Raw genomic sequence first — 22,121 nt, 5'->3', positions numbered from 1 at the left:
CAACGAAAACCTTAAAAATTATCATTTTGCAAAATAATTAAAGTTTACTTATAAAATCCACTTTACAAAACAAAAACTTGTTAAAATAAACTGTTATGTCCATTGTTGTCAATTTTAAGAGGCTCCTAAAGCCTGATTATAGAAATGCACTTTGTTTTTTCTCTTTTTCTAAATGAGTGCATTTATTTGGCTGCCTCTCGCTTCAGATTTCATGATCCAAATGTTTCATAAATGAGGTCAGTTTTTTTCCTTGTGTTTAACATCTCATCGGGTGTCGCTCTTCTTCATCCTTCACCCTGCTCCCAAGCTTTTTTTCCCCCTTCGCCCCGGTGGAAAGGGAAGGAAAGGAAAGGAACGGCTTTGGAGAGCCCAGCTCAGGCGGAAGACGGCTGAGCGCACTCAGTCGGAGAGGGATCCACACCTGGAAACAAACTTTCCAAACGCAGTTTGCTGAAAAGCAGACAGCCGAAGAGAAATGCAGAGATCTTCAGCTGCGCACTCGGTCTAAGAGCAGCACGGAGAAACCGGGAAAGATGGCGTGGACGCAGGCTTGCGTTCTGCTCGCTCTGGCTTCACTTGGACTTTTATTTCTCGGCGTCTCGGTGGAAGGAGAGCCGCAGGGGGATCAACAGGAGGAGGAGGAGAGGTCCTGTCAGGGTGCATTCGACCTCTATTTTGTTCTGGACAAGTGAGTCTTCGGGATTATTTATGGCTTTGTTACTTTCTGGTCGCTGCCCATTGCCATGCAACAACAGAAGCACTTTCTTTTTTGAAACGCGGAGAGAGAGTGCATCAGCTTCTTCTTTTCCTGTGGTGTCCTTGCTGTCTTCAGGAAGAAAACTACTGCTACGCTTTTTGAGTCGAAACTCTGATTTTATAGTGTATCATTACATTTTATTTGTGAAACATTTCCCATGTAAACCCGGTTAGCTTGACTTCCCACAGAATCACAATCAACAATGTTGTGATCTGAAATCCAAACTCCGTTTCAGAGAAGGGGAATATACGAACATTAGAACTTGTTTTGCCTTAAATCCTCTTTAAAATGTGGAGCCAGGGGAGCTGAGATTTACCCACGGGATGTGGGCAGGGCGAGCTGTGTGGAGGGATTGGGTTTCAGGCTGATGACGCCGGCGGACACTGCTGCACAAGCTGCCTGGTCCACTCACTGCTCCTCCCGAGTCCTTTTACGCATGACCTGATGCTGGGCTGGACTGGCAGGAACCACAGGCCACGTACATTTGACTCTGGCTAAATTTTAATCTTAAAATATGTCCACTTACAAAATAAATGTAAATAAAATAAAACCAATGTATCAAAATAGAGATCTGTTTTAACAGTTCAAACAGCAAATATTGTGATATTTTGCTCTGACACTTGATCAAATTTAAATGAAAAGTGCAAAAAACACTTTTCGTGGACCCCCTTTTTTTTTAAACCAAAACAAAAGAATCTTTTACTCTGATCCAAGAATGGTTTTACACTGGTCCATTCTGGTTTGTTTCCTTAGACTGCAAATTCCATAAACAAACTCGGGTCTACCTGGAAGCAGTGCCTTCAAGGAACCACTGGTAAAATATTGTAATGATTACCAATTTGACATTGTTTTATAAAATTCTAAACATTTTTAATACCCATACCAACTTTCTTTGATTATAAAATACTAATTTTATATAAACAACCATTTTAACTCAACAAAGGTGGAAAAAGTCGCATAGGAGCTTATGGCTCACCGTTGTAGGTTCTACATAACACCTACAAGCTTTTCCCAGCAGCAGTTCTTCATCTGTTCCTGATTCACAACCATTAGGATAAAGAAACTCGCAGAAATTCAGTCTTAAGCATCATTTTCTTAAAATATGTCCTCATTAGAACAATGCCACAAAAATATGTTAAAAACTCCATTTTTATTGGAGTAGGTCGTAAAATATTCAGGGGACAGCTTTGGTGCACATACAGAGTGGACAACCAATATTGGAATATCCCAGGTTTGATTCCCACCTCAGAAACATAAGGAGAAGAGAACCTTTTTTTTTTTTGTAAAGGACTAACAATTTGATCCAGCTATCAAAAGGGTCCTGTAATTTGTGATCATCTCTGTGCGTATCATTCAGAGAGGCTTTTTTCACCCTCATCCCCTGCATAATGTGTAACAGTTGAATGTTCCGAACTCCAAACACATCAAGTGGCATTTAACTTTGTTCCCAACATTTGTGATGATCTTTCAGATGTTCACATCAGCATCTGTCAGCCACTCTTCAGTCTTTACCCTTTGCTTCAAAAAGTGTACTCAGAGCCTGGGGATTGTGGCACGCCATGCATAGCCTCTGCTTGTCTGACTGTCTGGACCTGCAAGCTTCAGCAGGCCTTCAGGAAGCAGCTGATCTTTCTCCCTGGACTGTCTCACTGGCTGTTTTTGTAGCTCCTAAATGCCAACCAGTGACCTAATCTAATATTTCTGTGACAGAGAGCAGAGCCAAACTGTGTTTTGGGGATGTTGTTGCACGTCTTAGTTAGACTCAACCTCTCCAGTATTAAACTAATTCACATTTTTGGCTTTAGCTACATCAGAAAAACAATTATAAAGCAAACTGAGTTAAATGCTAGTGCTCTCTAGCAGAAATACAATATTAAATGTTGAAATGTTCTGGATTGCTCACCTTTTGCACTTCACACTTCATGCAAGCGTGCATTTTTTTTTCTCCAGCTTGTTGCCTACGGATTCATTTACAAAGGGTTTTTCTCTACTTTGGGGACATTTTGTCTGCATCTGTTGGTAATAAATCCTACTGATTTAGAACCATTACAGCTATTTTTATGACATCTTTGTGTCATCACACTGCAAAAGCAGGCCTCCTAGAAAAACGTTAAAATATTACTAGGTAACTATAATTGAAAAATGTACTTTGAATAAGGCAATAAATCTGCCAGTGGGGTAAGAAAAATGGTCAATTATCATTTTAAGAGAAAAATTCAAGTTACTCAGACACATTTTCATATACTAAGATTATTTTGCTTTTTAAAAAAAAATCTTGGTAAGATTTTTCCTTCCCAGCCAGAAACTAAGACATTTTGTTTTAAATTAAAAATCTGTGTCATAGGATGTACAGTAGTTTCTGCAGAGCAGCAGTAATTCATCACTAATTTGCCTCTCTGTTGTGACCCATCCCCACTTCCCAACATCCATCACACTCTCTCCCGCTAGCTTAAAGTCCCTCACACCCCCAGCCTAACATTAAAAAAAGCGAGCAATATTGGGGCTTTCCAGCCGTACAGTTCTTAGCCAGATTCCAGCTCAGACGACTAAAAACAAAGATGTACATGGATTGATTTGTCTGCAAGTGGATGCATCGGAATGGATTAGAGCAGAGAGATTATGGTCTGCCTACTGTAGCACCTACTTCACTTCTACAAGCTTTTTCCAAACAATTTTTTTTTTGGTCTGCTCCTTTGGTCTGCTCCAACATTTTGAGTAAAGAAGTTTAATTTTAACTTTCTTTATAGATGAGAAAAATGCTAAAGGAACATGGTAAAAACACCAAAAACACAATTTTCATTGGAATTGGTCATTAAGATTTTCTTTTTTTTTTAGTACAGTAATTTACCAAACATGTAATATCTTGGGAGTTTTCAAATCCTTTCCTAAATATTTACAGGAAAAGGATGATAATTGCAAAACGGATTCTTTTCTAAACGGGTGGTCCAAACTGAAACATTATTGCTTTTTTTTTTTTTAAGGAAGCTGGGTTTGATTCATCAACACAGAGGTTCAGACTTGAGATTTAAAAAAATATTGTAGTCATCATGGAACAGGACTGTTATGTCTTCAAGAGAAGAGCATAAGTGGAACAGGAAGCACCTTTGAAGAGCCATAATGAGTCTGACCGCTCCGATTTTCCATTTAGCTGTCAGCCCTGTTCTTTCAGACTTTGGTTTTGTGAGCTGATTGCATCCTTTAGACACATTTCTCCCGACTGAGCGTTAAGTTATGGGTCTCTCTGTTGTTTGTGGGTCACTCTTATGGGCACCCGACCTGTTGTCGAGTTGGCCGTGTGCGGTGGGACCATCTGTTCCCCCTCACAGTCAGCACATCTCGCATATGCATGGTCCAGCTGCTTGCTACAGTGTCGCTGCTAGAGGCAGACTGCTACATCTGTCCGTGTATAACCTCCACCCTCTGGCCCAGCAGCAATTAGCCTCCATTAACAGCCCCATGGGACTACGTTTCATTAAGGACTGTCATGTAAGCAGCAGCACGGAGCAGCTACAGCAGCTCACATCTGACAGATTACAATGGAACGTAATGGAATGTGACTTATCTATCAGAGATGTTACATTTTTCTGTTTTCCTGAAAAATATGTCATTGTTGTGAAATTAGAAGCTTATGATTAAATTCGAATGAGAAATTCTTTAAGTCTGCAAAATAATTTCAAAATGAAACATTTTCTTTCTTTTTTCAGATCTGGAAGTGTGAAATATCACTGGAAGGAGATTTACTTGTTTGTGAAGCAGTTGGCAGAAAAGTTCATCAGGTACAGGAAGATCATCTGCCGTGTTTATGTTTTGCTCGTGCCGGTGCTCATGTGAAACAAAACTTGTGTTTGCAGCCCCATGCTGAGGATGTCTTTTATAGTCTTCTCCACCCAAGGAAAGGTCATCATGCCACTGACAGAGAACAGGTAACAGCGGTGACTCCATTCAGTTCACATGTCTCGACTATGTAGAGTTACCCACATTTCTGTTTTTTTTTCTTTATATTTTAACTATAATTTGCAAATTTCACAAAATATACCGTAAGCAGCTTTTAAGCACAAAGCTCATTCCACAAATGTTGGCTTACACAAACATTAATACTGCCAAAAATGTTTCACACTAAACTCTATTTCTTTTTCTCAAAAGGACAGTCTTTCTGCTTTTTTATGTATGAGGAATTGTCTGTTTGCCTTAAAGGGAGGCCATAACTGAGGGCTTAAGGGCTTTGGACAAAGTTGTCCCAGGAGGAGACACTTACATGAACTTAGGACTTGAGATGGTAAGATTGCCTTTAAAGCACATAAATCTCTTTCATAGACTTTAAACAGTTTTTACAGAAATATGTGTTGAGGATTAATTGAGTTTGGCAGGCAAAACCAGGGCCAATTAGTTTGCTAAGTGAAGTGCCCCCGATCATGAACGGCTTGCTGCTTTTTTTTAAGTTATAGCTTAAGTGCTTCAGTAAGTTACTTGCTTGCAGAAATAACCCCACCTAAATCACTTAAAGAGTCCAGAATATGCTTATTTACAAACTCATAAATTAAGCAACACTTACAAAAATCATATTTGAAACAGGAACACTTTCTGAATCCTAAATGACGGATTTCTGCTCTGAGCGGTCAAAATTCACAGCGGATTATTCCATTTTGAAGACTCCAAGCTTAGAATTTTGCAAAATCCAAGTGTTTTACACAGTGAAGACGAGGGATGCTACAATTAAAACCAAACTGTATGTTACACCTTTAAACCCAATTGTTGCTTCCCCATTGAAGACATCTAATAAAGGAATAAAAGTGTATGTTTAACTTTGCAGATGTTTAAACCAATAGGAGTTTAACGTTGAGGCTGGTGGAAGCTACTGCAGAGATGCTCATCTATAACTTTTAAATTAGGTTTTGAAATCAAATGTAAACTTGCTGGGTATTTTTTTGTTGTTGTTGTTGTTGTTGTTAAAACTTGACTCAGGTTTACTTTTCTCCTGCAGGCCAATGCACAGATATATCGAGAGAAGCAAGGTACGCTCTGTCTAAACTTAATATGTTCTGTTTTGTGTTTAAAGAAGTGATAAATGAATTTGCCCTGTGTAGGAACTGCCAGTGTTATAATCGCGCTGACTGATGGGGAACTGAATCTGTGGCAGTTTGACACAGCGCAGCGAGAGGTAAAATGTGATGTGGGGGTCAGAGGGACCCTCATATAGCATAAATGCGTTTTATTTCAGGGATTTGTTTAAAAAAATTCAAACAAGGCATCATAATTGGAGAATAATCATTATAGATGATTTTATCGTTCTCAAGCTAAAACCTCAAATGAGGAAGTTATGAGTTTTAAGGTTTACTGAGTACACAACAGTTGTGCTTTTCTTAGCAACAAAGCTGCAACTTTCAAAATGCAAAAATTATTATCTCAAATATTTAACCTCTTCAAGTGCTTGAATTTCTTTCCAATTATATATATATATATATATATATATATATATATATATATATATATATATATATATATATATATATATATATATATATATATATATATATATATATATATATATATATATATATATATATATATATATATATATATATATATATATATATATATATATTCTTCAGTGTTTTTACCATTTACGGTGATGCTGAATTAAGTGACGCCCTGGAATAAATTAAATTTTGCAAATTAGCGACACATGGTGTTTAAAATAGACAATTTCTCCTGTTTGCAAGTTATTTGAGCCCAATAATGTATTTAGTTGTTTTTATTATTATTTCAGCAATTTCTAATATACATCATAAACCAAAGGAGCTGTTGTACTGGTTTAATTGTTGCAGTTGGATTTTTTATTTTTTTAAATGCCCTGATTTCTTGAAACATTTCACTAATTTACAAATTTTAAAAGGGACAGAGAGCCAGGTCAATGGGGGCCACCGTTTATTGTGTTGGGGTCAAAGAATTCAACCAGACTCAGGTAAAATGAGATAAAATTCTGCACAGGGTCAAAATGAAATGCATACGTTTATCTCCATTCCATGTCTTTCCAGCTTGCAACTATTGCCGACAGTATGGAGCATGTGTTTCCTGTATGGGGTGGTTTCCAAGCACTCAGGGGAATCATTGACTCGGTATGGCCCACACGTACATGTATGTCATATAGAAATGCCCACACAGGGAGATCTACACAGTCATATTTAATTGGTAAATTATGTCATTGCTGTTATTTTTATTTTTTTATTTGTGGTTTTCAGATCATCAAGAAGTCTTGCATTGAGATTCTGGCAGCTGAGCCATCCAGCGTGTGTGCGGGAGGTAAGGAAGGAGTTTTGTGATGGCGTGTGATCGTGTCAGTTATCTGAAGGCTCAGCGGTGTAACACGAGGTTGAGTAATCGCATGGACGCTTGTGACCGTGGAGTGACAGAGAGCGTATTGTCACTCACGGCCGGGGGAAATTAGTTTGGCCGCTTCGGCTCAGCGTGTGTGCAAAAGAAAGGGGAGATGGGGGGGTGTTGGTCAGAGGAATTAGCCATGAATCTTTAAGCATGGCTGCTTCCCTGGCCTAGTTTGCCACATTGGGTATGCTAAATAGCTGTTTTTGATTGTTTAAAGCTCATCCTCTTCATCCATGTCCAGTTCCTTTGCTTCTTCACTGTGGTTTTAGGAAGTGTGGAGCAGAGTAATGCTGAGAAAGCCTTTATGAGTACCCACTGGATGAATGCGCTTTGACATGACCCTATTAAGGCTCACTTAAGAGAGTGCATTTGCAGGCTGGCTACCAGGACAGCTAATGGAGATTAGCATCCCTTATTGGATATGAAGGGCAAGAAAAAGGATAGTGAAGTTGGTGAGAGGAGGAAAAGGAGGCAACTTTTTGCCCTTAAAGGAAAAAAAAAAAATCAAGTAAGATAATTTGACAAATGACCACTATCCCCCAGAGATAATTACAGTTTCTGGTTTGGTGCCAGAGTCTGGGTATGTGTCACTCGACATGTGACCAAATATCCTCCAACAGCCTCATTTATTATTCGATTGATGAATTGCCTGATGGTCAGTGAACTAAGAAACCAAGGGGTCCTGCTTGTAGCAAGTCCGTATTCTGGCCTAATTAGTGAAAATTGAACTCACTTAGTCTTTTCAATGTAAGTGTTTTATGATTTTATGTGTTTGCATAGCACTGTGGAGAAATAGGTTGCATCTGTTTATTTTAAAATAAACGAAACAAGAGCAGAAAAACGTTATAAGGTCTTCTTCTACACACATCAGTTTCTGCATTTATGCACCAAACAACACTGTCATGCTGCTAATATATGTCGACACCTTCCTTTCCTTTTGCTTCTGCATGTAGTCAAAAAGCATATCGAACATGTTTTGAACCAACAAACACATTTAGATGCTCTTTAGTCTGCTAGCGTACACACGTCTTCAAGCACTTGAATCCCTCACGCTGATGTGAAGTGACCAGACCGGGCTGCCTGCAAACAGGCCATCAGACCGGACAGTAAACGTTGGGCCACACTATTGGACATGACAGCGCCGCACCCCCTGCCCAAAACGCACACGCACACACAGAGAATGCGAAGAGTTAAGGCTCAGATTTAACATGACAGGAAAGATTGCTGCTTTCATTAAAGTCTGACCCTTTTCTCCCTGTTGTCTCTTCCTCTGTTGCCCCTCCCTGCCTTTCACTGTCCTGTCGCACTAACGTGATTGAGGGACCTCCGTTTGGACAAGCCCACCACATTCTGTGCGCACGCAAACATGCCCATGCACATGTGTAGCAACACACAGACACTGATTAATACAAGCCATCCTTGTCAGATATTCAGGTGTAGATGTGTGAGAGGGCAGCAGTGTGGCAGAGTATTGCACCACCAGTCCCTGCCCACCCGTTGTTTGACAGCATTGACCTTTCAGCTGCACTTCAGTGTATCTGAACATGACTTTTGTCCAACCGTACAATCAATAAAGACTGTATACGGTAATTGCCAAATCTCAGTTCGTCAAGTTTGAGTCATGATTGCGGTACACATTTTATAATTACAGTTGTTTATTACACAAATGAGCTAAGCCAATCAACAGAACCCATCCTTCTTAGAGATCTTTTTTAAAGGTATTAATTAGGAAAGCAAGCTGTGTAGCCTCACTGCTCTCAAGCCAGCAGCTGTAATTCACAATGATGAACGCCAGAAAATAATGATTCATCTCTCTACAAAGTGGACAAAACATTAGTGTTTTCGCACCAACAAGAGCACCATTTTTTTATCCTTCATCCTTGCTAGTGTTTTTCTTCTAACACCCTGTTCTCTTTTTTTTAAGTCCCACTCTGATCATATTTGGCTCCCAGTGTTTTTTTTTAATATGGTTTTGCCATTTTTAGGACATAGTTTTTGCAGAGCAGCTGTATTTCTTTAGGAATCTGCCTTTAAGTTGTGAGACCATTGGTGCGGAGCAACCCTCTTCCCATCTGCACTGCTGAGAGCTCTCTGTTTACATTTTCTTTTGCGAGCTCACAACCCCTCACACCCCTAACCTTAGATAATCAGTGCAACAAAAATGTTGAGCAACATTTGAACCGTCCAGTTTTGAGCCAGATTCCAGCTCGGACGAGGAAAACAAAAACGTACATGGATCTACTTGTCTGCAAGTGAATGCAGAGTGGAGAAGGTTGGTTGTGGCCCACCCTGTGTATTTTACAAGTCACAAATACACAGTTTTTTAAACAGCATCAGAAAATGGCTACAAGAACATGTTATGAGCACTTGGGAAGTGGGTCTTTTAATATCTGCTTCCAAAGCAACTTGTCTGACCCTTTAATAAAAACCTCATAATTTACACGCCGTCACCCCAAAATGCTTGTATTCACTAATCTGAGCTTTAATTTGTTAAAAAATATTGGAAAAACCTTTGCCACGATGGTGCTGGAGCTCTTACACTTAAAGACACACAATCATATTTTGTGTGGGTGCTTCCACTCACACCAGTTTAGATGAAGGCACACAATTTTTAATGCCACACATCGGTGCCACAGGTAAGGTCAGACCTACTTTGACAGTGCTGTGCCGTTGACAGCCTCGCAGCCATTTTTTTTTAACCAAGTGTGGGTTTAAAAAAAAAGGCTCTTTAGCATATGCTAGGTAGCAGCCACATAGACACCCCAGCATATGCTGGCAAGCCTCTGTCAGTGCACTTTAACAGTGCCTTGGGGAGCCTAAAGGTCAAAGACACACACATGCACAATCTCCTTCTGGCTACTGTCTGAGATATTTGTGAATAGCAGCACTTTTAGTATTAGCACCATTGAAGCATAATATGGCCTTTCCACACATACGCGCACAAACACACAGATATAAACAAGCAGTAATGAGGCATGCATGAGTTTCTACTGCTCTAGTTGAGCACATCAGAGAGTAACGGAAAGGCTCCCGGCTCTTAGCACAACTTCGGGAAATCTATCTCCAAATTTAGCTGGAATAAAAAATCAATGTTCCTAATTTAAAGTCATTGGGATAAAAATGTGCGTTTTACCTTTAGTGAACTTGTTTAAATGATTTTTGATTATGATGTGTGCTGTTTTTACAGAGAGTTTCCAGGTGGTGGTTAGAGGGAATGGTTTTCTTCATGCTAGAAACATCAACAAGGTCCTCTGCAGCTTCAAACTCAATGATACACACTCTGTGGGTAAGTTGTGTGAGTCAGTCTGCACATTTGCACCAAAAATAATTATATGTGAACATAAAACTAAATGTTAGGAAACTCATGTTTGGTTGATTGTTTTCATCCCTTACCATCACACTGCCTCCACCAAAGATTTACTATGCTGGATGGAGCAATCAGGGTATAAAATTCTCTACGTCTTCTTCACACTTTTGAAATAAAACTACCATAGGCAAAATTTGGAATCATCACAAAAAAGGGAGAAGTGGACTCCACACTATGAGTGTATAACACTATAAGTGTTGGTGACACCAGCACAAATAGGCGTGACAGAGTCATGGCTGGCCTTTTTTGCAGGTCTTCGTATTTTTTGGAATGCCCACTTTGCAGCCCAACTCTTACATTGACAATTGACCCCGGCCGTCAGTTTAATGTCACACTCCAATCTTCTTTTGATCTATTTTCAAAGCCTTCCCAGTGTTTTTATAGTATATATATATTAAAAGTCATTTTAATATTTGTTTAGCTTTTTTAATTGTGATCTTTAATATGTTTTTGCGTTAATTAATTGGTTGCTATGATTTGCACTTCAGGGCCACTGTACCTTAGGGTACCAGAACCTCAGAGCTATTGGTCATTATAAGCAGATTGACAGATTGAACAAAGAACAGCAATCTACCAATCTCTAGTTCTATCACTTTTTGTGTTCATTTTTATAGAAAATTAGTTTGTTACAGAACATTTTTGACAGTAAGAAGTTTTGTGTTTTTCTGTGCAGATGAAAGACCAGCTGGGATTGAGGATACCTACCTGCTGTGTCCGGCTCCTGTCATAGAGGAAGTTGGAAGGTCAGTTCCCTCCCCTTTTGTGTCTCTCTCCAAGTTCGAATGCCAGATTGAGTCTCAGCTGCGGCTCCAGTCTCCAAAACAGTCGGTAACACAGATATTCGGCAGCTGCACTCAAGTTTTGTGGGGACACAGAAGGCGACTGTCCTTGAACAAATTAGGGCCAAAGTCATTGTGTGTCTGTGATCAATCAGTGTTTGTCACAGCTAACGAAGCCAGACACCAATCATGAAGGGACAACAGGAACATAACTCAATGAAAGTCAGCTCAGGAGGCCTGCACAACTGCACACGTGTTTGTGTGTGGGATGTTTCTGATCTCGGAGAGCGAAAGTGTGATTTCAGACAGTGGGGCAGTGTAAGGATCCCTCCAAGGGCCTCTCGCTTTGCTCCTGGTGATTCAGCACAGAGTCTTCTTGTGGGCAAGGCAAGAGTGATGCTTTTGGCTGAGCTTAAGGAGGAGTGAGGCCAGTCGCCTTCACAGCCCTCCTGCCCGCAGTTTGGTGCATAATTATACATTCAAGCCTGTGGCTTCAGACACCTCCCAGTCCTTATCTGTCTTGTTTCTGTCACTCAGATTTCTACAGTGGTTTCAGCCTGCCTTTTATGCCGGGAAAATGCCTCTCATTGATTGGAAATTACTGCTCAGAGATGGAGAGGAAGTTCATATTTTTATTCATTGTGGCTGCAGATTGTATTTAACTTAAACTGCACTAAACAAATTGTGGCTATGAGTTACAACTTAGCAGAAAGGCGGTCTTTTTTATGATTTAAGGCCTCAGAGATGTTGCTTTGTTGAGCAAAGCATAGTTAGGATCCTCCAGAGATTTGATATTACATCAACTCATCATTAACATCCCTTTATAGAAAGTGAAACCACAGACAAAAACGGACAAATGAAAATACAACACATTTTAACATTTCAGTTTTTTGCTTGAACAGTAAAAAATTTTAGCAATCAAACTAAAAAGAATGTTTTATATCTTATTCTTATCATAAGAAATGTAGGAAAACAACATCATAAACTGAAAGAACATCCTTCTAACCAGAGTTAGCGGTCACATAAACCCTGTTAAAGTCCACACAAGCATAAAACACATCTTTAATAAAATATGAAACAGAGGTATCCTTTCCTTTTCTTGTTTTGTTGCGACAGCTACACAGGCAGCATCATTACACACTGCAGTGAAGCCTGAAGGAGGCCGTTCACAGCAGTCAGGACTGCTGACTCCCCGAGAGACGCTTCAGAGGAAGTCAGCTGTGAACGGCTGAAGGGCTCAGAAAGAAGGCCAACAGCTGGCTGATGACTTTTAGATGTGAAAATACAATTCTGGGAAGTCTCGGGTTCCCTCCCACACCTTCTGAAGTACTAGTTATTATTTGATTATTTTGAATTTTCCAGCTGCTAATTAAAAGTTTCATTGCAAAAAAAAGCAAAGGGTGTTGCAGACACTGAACTGATTTTTTTTCCTTAAAATGTGTTAAACTGTTACCCATTTGATAAATAAGACACGCAGTGTAAAAAAAATCCATTTAAAATCTGGAAACTTCTAAAGTCTCACTCAAATCATTTTTGATCCATCATAAAACAGTTTCCAGCGTTTTTTGTAATCATGATTTGGTTTTCTGAAACGTTTCGTTTTTGTATTTAGGGGTTCATCAGAAATTCCCCTCTGAGTTGTGGGCAGGACCATTGATGCGGAGTAATCCCAGCCCCACTTCCCACCATCCATCTTTTCACTCTCTCCTACTAGTTTACAGCCTCTCATACTCCAACCTAACCTTACTTGTTAGGTTGGTTACTTACAAAAATTGCGAGCAATATTGGAGCTATCCAGCCGTACAGTTTGGAGGCCTCTGCACAATTCATCACAAATACGCCCTTTTTCAAACTGCATTTTTTCATCTGCTCCTGATTTACAAGGATTTAAATAAAAAACATGCAGTTTTAATCTTAATTTTCTTTATATATGTCCTTTTATATATGTTTAAAAAAAACAAAAACACGGTTTTTAACAGTGGGTTTTTAAACTTTATACAAGAAAAACGTCACTCCTCTTTCTCAAGTTTCTTTGTCAAATACAATGAAGTCACTGATGCAGCTATCAGACAAATCTGTGTTGACTGCACCTTCTGGATGCAGCTCCTCCCTCCACAGTCACAAAGGCACACATGAGGCAAGCAAGGCAATGGTGGGCACAATAGTGATTGATAGGGGGTGAGATTTCTCCGTCAGCACGGTGCTGATAGCATCGTGTCTCCTGCCTGCCTGTAAGCTGAGCCGACCATGTGATCGACAAGAAAAGGAGGAAACGGCAGCTTCCTTATTCCAGGTGGGAGAAAACGAGCCACACTTGTGATGGAGGTGCTGAAATGATAATCAGCGCTGGAGGAAATAAGGAGAGTTGGGACGCTGCAGAGGGGATGTAAAACAGGAAAAGCCCTCCTTGTGCCCATCCCCCCCATAAACTTCATTTCCTTTTTGCCCTCCCACCACCCCTGCATTGACCTCTGTCTTGCCGCCCCTCCTCAAGTCTTAACCTACAGCTCAATAACCCCCTTGTCTCTGTAGCTCTAAACCCAGAAGAACAAGAAACCTTTTTCTCCTTTCTTTCCTGAACGAAAAGCACAGCTGAGAAATATACACGCCTTGTTTATATTTCCTAAATATAAATATAATTCCTGAATAATCTCATTTCTGCATTCAGTTTTAATTCAATCAAATAAAGTTTTTCAAGTCATTTCCCCCTCACCTTCTTTTCTCAAAGTACTTAAATCAGCAATAAAATCAAGAGCATAAGAGGTCATTTAATCCCTCTGATGTTTCCATGATTGAAGTCTGGGATTAACCCAAGCCAAGATTCCTTCTTTGGGTGGAGAGCGTCTTGACCTTTTCATGCTGCTTTCTTGTCTTTGTCAGCAAATGTGCGTGCCTGTAAGGCAGCAAGTGTGGTTAAAGCGGGCAGAGGAGTGTACTGACAGCTGGATGAACTTTTCCTTTCTCTGCCGATGTGTTCACACATGCAGACTGGCTCCGGTATCACAGCTTTGCACGCCAGGTGATGAGCTGAGATTTTGTTGTTTTTTGTTTTTTTTTCAGGGTGATTTTCCTTCAGGTGAGCATGAACGAGGGCCTCACCTACATCACCAGTTCTGTCCACATCACCACTACAGAATGCGTGAGTGCTGAATTAAGACATGTTGAAATGTTTCAACAACACGTTCACGTTTACATTTTTCTTTGGTGTGCTGCCTTTTTAGATCAAATCCCCCCCCAAACACTTTTTCTGTTTTTCTTGTCTTACTTTGTTGGTTTTTCATCAGAGGAGGCCTTGAGCTCTGTTTTTCTTTCATCTGAGTGCATTTTTGATCCTTCTACTGTCTGCTTTATTGTAGTTTGACGGCACCATTGTGCTAATATCAATGCTGGTCTTGTTCCTGCTGTTGGCTCTTCTGCTGATGTGGTGGTTCTGGCCTCTCTGCTGCACCGTGGTAAGTTTCCTTCATACGCATCCATTGTCCCATTTTTAACTTTTAAAAGGAATAACTTTTATTGGAAAACAATTGAATCTTCTTCCAAGGTTTTGACTTGTTTTTATCAATTTGGACTTCAATTTCCCTGATGTGATTAATATAATCATTGTTCTGTGCAAATATCACGTTCATACTGTACATGCAAATTGGAAATAAAACACTCACTTGTTCACTCTTTATCTGACTTATTTTTCTGATTATTTTAAGTCTCCTAAGCAAATATCCAACATGAATCCTAAAACTGACGAGATCTATCAAAATACTGCAATATTTCTTTTATTTTTGTATGTCTTTTGGATTATTTTCTTTTCTTTCCTCTCACTCCACCTTTTGGTTTCTCTGACTGAGGTTTCACCATTCCTTGGTTTGTACATGAAATAATAAAGTTAATAGCAAAAACATGATTTTTTTCTTATTATGCACAGGTGATCAAGGAACCTCCACCACCACCGCCTCCAGAGCCCGTGAGTCACAAGTTACCAAAAATATACCAAATTTTCCACAAAATGAATTCTATTTAAGAACAAGATTTTGATTCTTAAATGTCTGTCAGAGAAAACAATCTGTGTCTTGATAAATTTCCCTCTGGTAGGAGTCAGATGAAGATGATGGAATGCCGAGGAAGAGGTGGCCCACCGTGGATGCCTCGTATTACGGGGGAAGAGGAGTTGGTGGCATTAAGCGCATGGAGGTAAAACTACACGTTTGAAACTTTAACATGTACAAAAGGTAAAAAATATAGCGTGAAGTGCATTTCCAATGTGAAACTCCAAGGTGCGATGGGGGGAGAAAGGCTCAACGGAAGAAGGTGCCAAACTGGACAAACCTAAAAATGCTGTGGTAAAGATGCCAGAGCAGGAGTTCGAACCCTACGAACCCAAACCTCGAAAACCGCACCGCCGCCCCCCACAGCAGAAGACGTGGTACTCGCCAATTAAAGTGAGAATATGAACATTTTCTCGAAACAAGGAAATTTAGACTTTCTTAAGATTCCATTTTTGCTGTGTGCGCATGTTTTTTACTTTTACAGTAATTTTTTTTACCTATTTGGGGTTTTTTGTGACATTCCTAGGGCAAATTAGATGCTCTGTGGGCTCTGTTCAGAAGAGGCTACAACCAGGTATCCCTGATGAGACCTCAGCCCGGAGATCAGGTGAGGCTGCAAATGCATTTCATTTAATCTGCTGAAATCTCTCATAATCCTGAAATTCTATACAATTGAAGGGATTGCTGTGTGTACAATCAACACCCAGGAGCTTTTAATTGTAAGTTAGATGACAGACAAGGATTTTCTGTCTGTATTGTGAGTTTCTGTGTCTGCCTTGGTACATAAGGATGTGTTGGAGAGCAGCGTGTAAACCCCAGCTAAGAGTTTCTGCACACACACTTACATTCATGTTGAGTCAAAGAGCTACTGATAGAACTCTCCTTGTAAAAGGAGCCAATTGTTAGCACACAAGGAGTCTCTTTTTGCTTAGTGGACCGATCCCCTCTTCCAAAAAATTACTAGTTTTACTTCAGTTTGGGTGTCTTTAAGTCCAACTTTTTAAATTTTACATTTCTTTTTCTGTAAATGTAGCAATTGTGACTTCTTTTTTTTATTTTATCCCTCCATGTGTGAGACAAAAGTGAGCACAGTCCTCTGTCTTCTAACCTTGACCCTGTGAGTCACATCCCATAACCCCAAGAGACATGTTTTTATCATCACACCGGTTGTCATGGCGAAACATCTGCACTGTTATAAATACGGTCATTGTGGCTCCACAAAGCTGATTCCACATCATCTTTTGAATGGGACGACTCATCTACAATGTATAACAGGGCTAGTATGTATATTACTTGTACATTGAGTCTAAAAGTGCTAACCAATCCATAGTTGGATCTGTTTTCTTCCTTCCATCCTGGATTTGGTTTGCAATCAGGACAAATCGGATTCTGTCAGGGGCAGAAGTTTCTGGACTCTTTGTCAGCTGTTTTCTGTGAGACTATGGTTCTCCGGGCCATTCAGTAATGACCCCTAGAACTCCCTTCACGAGCCATTAACTGAGGAAAATGAAACGCTATTTTTCACGTGAAAGAGAAAAAACGGGGCGGGAGGAGTTCACTTTTATTTCCAAGCGAGCTGCTGAGGAGAACTGGTGCTAATGACCATGTAAAACACAAAAGATGAATGTGATTTCTGTTATCGGACAAAGTCTGGCTCGGATATACGTTCTTACAGCTTCCTGTGCTGGAGTTGCGCCATATTTTTTAGTTGTTTAGAGGAGAAAATGCACAGTCGGGTCACAGAAAGGTCAGCAAGGTAGTTGCTGTCGTCACACTCCCCACTCTGGCCTGATAGGCAGGAGATAAGATGGAGATAAACCGCTTTCTTCTCTCATTACTGCTACATCACTGCCTCTGCAAACAGCCATCAACGGGCGTGCAGGTTTGCCACCTTCCCCTTTTTGTACTTCATCCCATCCCGATGTTCGTGTGCATGCACATGTGTGTCAGCTCTCCTGAGTGAGTGTCACACGAACAAACGGGGAGTTGAAAGGCCACAAGCCATATTGTGACAGACGAGATTCCTTGTCTTTGTCTGACAGCACTGATGGCACTGTCATTCAGCTGCAGGCCGGACCGCAGGCCAGACATCAACCCTCTGTCCTCACAGACAGCAAAGGGGATGCTGCCCCTTCTTCAACTCTCTCTGTTTCTTTGCTTTTAAGGGTTTAGATAGTTACTAAAATCTAAAAATAAAGTCGTCAAAATAGCTGGACAGAAAGGTGAAACTAAAATATATATAATTTAAAAAAAATTTACACCTTTATTTGCAGATAAGAGAAGACCAAAACCTCTGGAACACTTTGATATGTTAATTTCACGTCATTAAGTTAATTTTTGTATTTAAATGTGTACATTTGTGGTTCTATGCTCTTTGCTGACAAGCAAACTTTCATCAGCTTCAGAAAATTACATCAACAATCACATTGTATATCATCTAAGACCTAAATATCCACGTCGGAAGTGTTAATGTTAATTAAATATCTTAATTCTTAAAGTTTTCACAGACGACTGCGTCTTTTGCCATTTTAGTCTCATTGAAAGTCCACTATGATTATGCTGTTTTTAGCCAAAATCAACAAAAAAAACGTCGTTTTCTAGGACATAGTTTCTACAGAGCGGCAGGAGTTTATTAGAAATTTAATTCTTAGTTGTGGGCGAACCATTGTTGCAGAGTAAGCCTGGCCTCGCGTCCCTTCATCACTTTGTTTACACTCTCTCCCCTTAGCTTACAGCTCCTCACACCCCCAACCTAACGTTACCAGTTCAACAAAAGTGAAGAGCAATATTGCAGCTATCCAGCCGTACAGTTTTGAGCCAGATGAGGAAAAAACAAAACGTACATGATTCTAGTCGTCTACAGGTGAATGCATCAGAATGGAGCGGAGCAGGTGTAGCTGCAGCTTGTGAGGCACCAATTGTAGCACTGTTGTTCCCAACAGCAGTTTTTCATCAGCTCCTGATTCACAACAATTTGAATAAAGAAATACTGAGAAATGCAATTTTAAACTTTATTTTCTTTATATTTGTCCTCCATCATTTGAAAATACAAGAACATATTTAAAAAAAAACAAGATTTACAACGGAGTAGGTCTTTTTCAGACAATCTCAGTCAAATGTCAGACGCTGGACTGTAAGGGGAAATTACAGCTATGAAACACACATGTGGACGTTTGTGTGTGTGAGTAAAGTGCTGTAATGTCATGTGAGGTGACAGGCTGTGCTGTCACGTTTGATGTTGCTCCTCTCTCCATTTCTGGACATGTGTATGTGCATGTGTGTGTGTCTGTGTGATAAAACTAAACAGACTAAGGAGTGATGTGAAAAGAGATACTGGAGGCATTTGAGGATTTTTCTTTCGTTTTTTTGATGTTTTAGATCAAACAATCGCCTTGGGGGGGGGGGGGGGGGGCAGTGAAATATTTTAGCAATACAGACATGCAAGCTAGCTGACTGACTGTCTTAAGTGACACATTTTTGAACTCTTACTCATCTTCTGCAGGAGGCTGGATTTTTTTTTTTTTTTGGACACTTGGAGTCAACCCCCTAACCCCCCCCCAGTTTAGCTGTTATTCATGAGGCTTCATTCAGGCCATATGCTGTGGTTGAGGCATGCTTACAGTCACACACACACAGACACACTCATATTCATGAGCTTGCGCTCTCATTGTGTCCATATGCTCTCCGTTGTGTTGTGCTGCTGTTATGCTGCTTGCAAACTTGCTTTTTTCCCTCCAGTCGTCACTCTCCCCACCCCACCCTGGCCGGGCTGCCTTCAATCAATTACACACCCCTCATATGTGCTCACAAAAAACACAATGGCCCCTTCAGTCACAATGCTACCACTGCTGGGGTCCTCTTAATGGCCCCTGTGTGACTTTAGGGCCTCCCTGTGTAATAAGGTGTTATAATCAGACCACCAAGGGTCTCTGCATGCTTTGACTGAGCAGGATATGGTTGAGGATCTCCATGCTGCAGGAAAATGACATATGAAAATATTCTTAGGGAAAACAGTTCCTATTTCTAAATTTGACACCAAGTGAGAACATTTGTAGGGACATTTATGGCATCAACTATCTGTTCTACATTTATCAGGACCTGTCTTTGCTTGCATTATGGCTGTGGTGGAGCAGATGTGGGGAGATAACAGAAGCAGCTCTGTGGGCTCTCTGAGGACCCAGACACTCATCCATTTGTCTGCAAAAGTGAGCAAAGGCTCACACGCATGATCTCGTCTGCTATAGCTTAATGCTTATTGATATTACACAGAGAAACTTTGTTATCCTAGAACTTTGTTGCAATGAAAAGAGGCGCTGCTAGATTTTTTGAAGTCTTGTGCAAAAGATTCACTGGAGGCTCCCTCACAAAATAAAAATTCACAAACAATGTTAATATAAATAGAAAACCTTTCAGCAACCTCTTTTGCAAACAGCTGACAGTGTTTAAAGTCCCCCAAAAAGAATTTAGAAAGATTTGATGCCTATTGATACAAAAATGCATCAAACAACTTTGGCTCCAAAGTTTAGCATCTACTTGAAAGCAAAAACACAAGTACATTTGTTTTGTTTTTTTCCTAGCTGGACATGAATTCATGTATCAAGGGGTTAAAAATACACAAAAACTTAAAAAGTACAAAAAACTAAACAATTTTCTGATTCACAATAATTTGGTCTCCACCATTTTCCTGGCTCTTCTTTGTGTACAGTTTTCATCTTGTTCATATGTCCTCCAGGGTCGTTGTATTCGCTTCCAGCGCATCAGAGATGAAGGACCCTCTCCAAAGCATGAGAGTCTTCCTCGTAGGCCTCGTTCTCCCTCAGCAACTCCTCCTTCTCCTCCTCCTCCTCCAGCTGAAGAGCAACCCTTGGTCTCTGTCTCTGTCCCCCGGACAAAGCCTCCATCCAGAGGACCTCGCACCGCCCTGCCTTCCATCGCAACACCTCCGTCTCGAGCACCCCCTCCCATGGTGCGACCTCCGCCGTGTACACCCCCAGCTCGTTTACCCCCAGGGCCCCCACCCTCCCGACCGCCACCGAGGCTGTAAAAAAAGAAGAGAAAACGCAGTGCACAATCATTACGTCAAAAATGTGTAGACTCAGACAGAAGACATTTCTTGACCACCACCACCCCTGTGCCTTGTTGCTGGACAGCAAAATGTATCCGCTGTGGTTTCTGATGGAGCACAGCACTCCAAAGACGAAATAACCATGCAGGTGCTTTATCCGGACTGTGCATTAGGTCAAGTAGGCTAGCTAGACGGTGAGAGGAAGTGCAATCATTTCTGGAAATCCAACCTCTGAGGGATTTGGTGTTGCTAAATGCTAGATTTTTGCATGATTGGGGAAAGTAAACAGGAAATAGAAGAGTTTTGTTTGTAATTTTGACCAACACAGCATGTAAGGAAAGATAAATGGCAGTAAGAGCTATGTTGTTGTTTTTTTTTCTTTTAGTCATCACCAACTGAGCATTTTCTATGTAAACGTAATTTTTTCAACCAAAGAAACATTTTCTGCAACTTTTTTCCCCTAATTTTTTAATAAATAAACAATGACCTTGTTGCAACTGCAGGCCAGTTTTTTTAATTACTTTTATTTATTGTAACACAGGCCCTTAAGTTTTTCCTAAAGCGGGGTGGGTTTTTTAGACTCTATGGGGCAGGGGCATGTAGACGGGTTTTCTGCACAGACAAATATGCAAGACTTTGTTAACAATGTGCTATCTTCATGGCTTGTTTTTAGCTTTTTTTTACTGACTGAAATGATCATTTGCATTATTTCTTTAACAACTTTTATGTTTTCAATAAAGTTTTTCTTTTTTTTTCTCAGCCTCCCCTATAAGAAATTCTTTTATGGAGATTAAAAATGATAAATTTCACTATTTCATATTGTAAATCAGCCTACAATCACACCACACTGCAGATATTTTTAGAGTGAAGTAATTAGTTAATTGGATAATGCATGATGTAATATTTGGTAATGTAATTACCTTTCCTTCTTATTAGGAAACCTGTAATCTTTCCCAGATATTTTATACCAATAACCTTTGAAAGGCTGCTATAGATCACAAGATTGTACATTTGTCTAAAAAATAGATTTTTATGGATAACATTGTTGTGCTTCCAAATCCTTCACTGATTTTACAACAGTAGGATTTGAATCAAGGTGGCCTATATACTAAAACTAGAAACAAGAAAATCTGAAAAAACACAAGTAAATTAAGAAGTTTAAAGATTATATACAACCAAAAACAAAGTTGAAACCATGTAAAAGTATGTATTTCAATATATTTTAATGTACTTCTCATTTTTGCAGTGTCTCTGGGGTCAGTGTCAACCACACCTGCAAAAATATATGAGATGAACTGAACAGCTATAGCAATGTGCAACAACACGAGCGTGTATCTATAAACACAAAATGAAATTCTAACAAAATGTAAAGCATTGTGCAAAGATTCCTTTCAAGACCTTTGAAGACGTTCAGTACGTGTGCAAAAAAAAAATCATTACTCAAGGTCTTTTTTTTTTTTATGGAGTGCTCATCAGTTTTTGCAAGTTTCCATAGTTTGACCACTTTCCTATGACACCAGTATAGTTAGTCATAGATTTACTCCAACACCTCATGGCTACATGGCTTTCTTCTGAGATGATCCTTATTGACGTGAAGATCATCCATTTTTAGGTTATTCTTGTATGAAAAGGAGACTAAATTTAGCTCAGGTTTTGTTTACGCTGAACTGAACCATTTAAGGCAGAACATTTTCAAGAAAGAAAAGTGCTCATGCTCCAGTCTGAGAAGCTT

At 40.0% G+C, this 22,121-nt stretch overlaps 1 protein-coding gene across 1 annotated transcript; it reads left to right on the top strand.

The window, feature by feature from the left end:
- The first annotated feature begins 392 nt into the window (after nucleotides 1–392).
- On the top strand, nucleotides 393–21,148 carry LOC101167728 (anthrax toxin receptor 1). The gene is made up of 18 exons (XM_004077164.3): nucleotides 393–688; nucleotides 4,462–4,533; nucleotides 4,609–4,680; nucleotides 4,952–5,033; nucleotides 5,739–5,769; nucleotides 5,842–5,915; nucleotides 6,651–6,719; nucleotides 6,793–6,873; nucleotides 6,997–7,057; nucleotides 10,326–10,424; nucleotides 11,179–11,248; nucleotides 14,345–14,423; nucleotides 14,641–14,736; nucleotides 15,204–15,242; nucleotides 15,371–15,469; nucleotides 15,553–15,717; nucleotides 15,851–15,931; nucleotides 20,057–21,148. The coding sequence occupies exons 1-18, from the start codon at nucleotides 534–536 to the stop codon at nucleotides 20,366–20,368; spliced, it is 1,737 nt and encodes a 578-aa protein (XP_004077212.1). The 5' UTR covers nucleotides 393–533; the 3' UTR covers nucleotides 20,369–21,148.
- The last annotated feature ends 973 nt before the right edge of the window (nucleotides 21,149–22,121 follow it).

This window comes from Oryzias latipes, chromosome 15 (assembly GCF_002234675.1).
Source record: "Oryzias latipes chromosome 15, ASM223467v1".
Lineage (NCBI taxonomy): Eukaryota > Metazoa > Chordata > Actinopteri > Beloniformes > Adrianichthyidae > Oryzias > Oryzias latipes.
The sequence above is the reverse complement of the archived record's forward strand: the minus strand, read 5'-3'. Positions and strand labels throughout refer to the sequence as shown.